Consider the following 1,586-nt stretch of genomic DNA (forward strand, 5'->3'; position numbering starts at 1 on the left):
ACCGTGAGATCATGACCTGAGCCGAAGTCGGACGCTCAACCGACTGAGCCACCCAGGCGCCCCGCTGCTGACTTTTTAAACTTTAAACTACACACTCACCACTTAGATTGGAATAAAAATTAGTTTTAAAAAATCTGCCTCTGGTTTTCTCAGAAAGGTACGAGTTTTATAAGATAAACAAAAAAACGAGAGGATTTAACCACTCAAACTTCTGAGTAGGTCTTTAATAAGATGAGAAGAAATTTTGACACGTTTCTCTAATTCGGTTTTTCTAAAAGAAAACAAAAAAGCCAAAAGCTCCAAATGGCAACCCGTTTTCGGGTCGATGCCAACTTTTTTAACAACGACGTGGCCAACAGCAGAGGATGTAGCGTCTCACTGACTTCCTCCCGCTACACGTCATGCCCTTCTTACGGGCCTTTCGATCAGTCTGCTCTGACGGGATGTTTCCTGGCTCGGCTGAGGCGTGATGCCGGCACAGCTGAGTTATTCTTCTTTTCAGGGAAAATGAGAATTGCCATAAAAAAGAACAAGAGGCCGGACAGGCCCCTCGTCTCAACGGCACAGCTCGTGGGCTGTCCCGGTCGGTAGCTTTTCTCGTCCAGGCGGCACGGGGAGCCAGACCTCCGCGGGGCCCGCCCGCACCTGCCCGTACCTGGTGGATCTGGAAGACGGAGACCAGAGCGGCGTGCAGGTAGTCCTGCTGAGGCTGCTTGGTGTAAAACACCTGGATGGGATGCTGCCGACCCTCCAGGTAGAGGACGGGCGCCCCGCCGAAATACTGCGAGAACAGATCCACGTCCATCGTGGCGGACATCACGATCACCTGCGTCCGGGACGGAAGAGGACGGTGGGGAGGCCACACCGGGCCGGCCTTTCTGTGCCCTCCCCGTGACAGTGAGCCTCCCGGCACTGGCAAGCAGAGCGCGGGCCCCTCTGGAGAGCGCACCACACCTACTTTGAGAGGCAGCCTCCCCAGCTCCTTCCTCCGCTTCTGCGCGGCCTTCACGACCCCAAAGAGCACGTCCGTGTGGACGGTCCGTTCATGGGCTTCGTCCAAAATGACACAGCTGTACTTCCGGAGCAAGGAGTCTGAAATCGCTTCTCGCAGAAGCATGCCGTCCGTCAGGAACTTGATCCTGGTGTCCTCGGAGCTGATGTCGTCAAAGCGCACGGAATAGCCAACCTGCGTGGGGGATGGTCCCACCGTCACTCGGTGAGCACCCGCGTAACCGGCGCCGAGCAGGCCCTTGTGTCCTCACGGGGGACGAGGCCAACACCGACCCTCCCCTGCTCCCTTGGGCACAGACAGACAGTGGACAGGGCACAGACAGACAGAGGACAGGTCCCTTTAGCTGCGATTAGGATACACGTTGCAAGGAACCTAAAATGAGGCTACTTCCCCAGGTACTTGATAATTTTGAGTGACGCTTCGTACAGCTGGGAGAAGACTGGAAGGTTCTCAAGTGCGTGCGTGCACAAGCACACACAGAGCTGACCTACACACGGTTCTGGGGCTCACTCCCAATACCCATATATACGCTGTATGTACGTATAGACACATATACGGACGAGACAGTTAACGG

General features: G+C 55.2%; 1 protein-coding gene across 1 annotated transcript in view; it reads right to left on the reverse strand.

Annotated features, from left to right (window-relative positions):
- The window catches only part of DHX33 (DEAH-box helicase 33), a 14,988-nt gene that overhangs the window by 10,609 nt on the left and 2,793 nt on the right, over positions 1-1,586 (reverse strand). Inside the window, exons 3-4 of the mRNA XM_049637185.1 lie at positions 959-1,186; positions 656-826 (exon numbers count right to left, since the gene is read on the reverse strand). Of these exons, the coding sequence (XP_049493142.1) occupies positions 656-826; positions 959-1,186 (399 nt within the window). The remainder of the gene's footprint in view (positions 1-655; positions 827-958; positions 1,187-1,586) is intronic.

Source organism: Panthera uncia, chromosome E1 (assembly GCF_023721935.1).
Source record: "Panthera uncia isolate 11264 chromosome E1, Puncia_PCG_1.0, whole genome shotgun sequence".
Classification (NCBI taxonomy): Eukaryota; Metazoa; Chordata; class Mammalia; order Carnivora; family Felidae; genus Panthera; species Panthera uncia.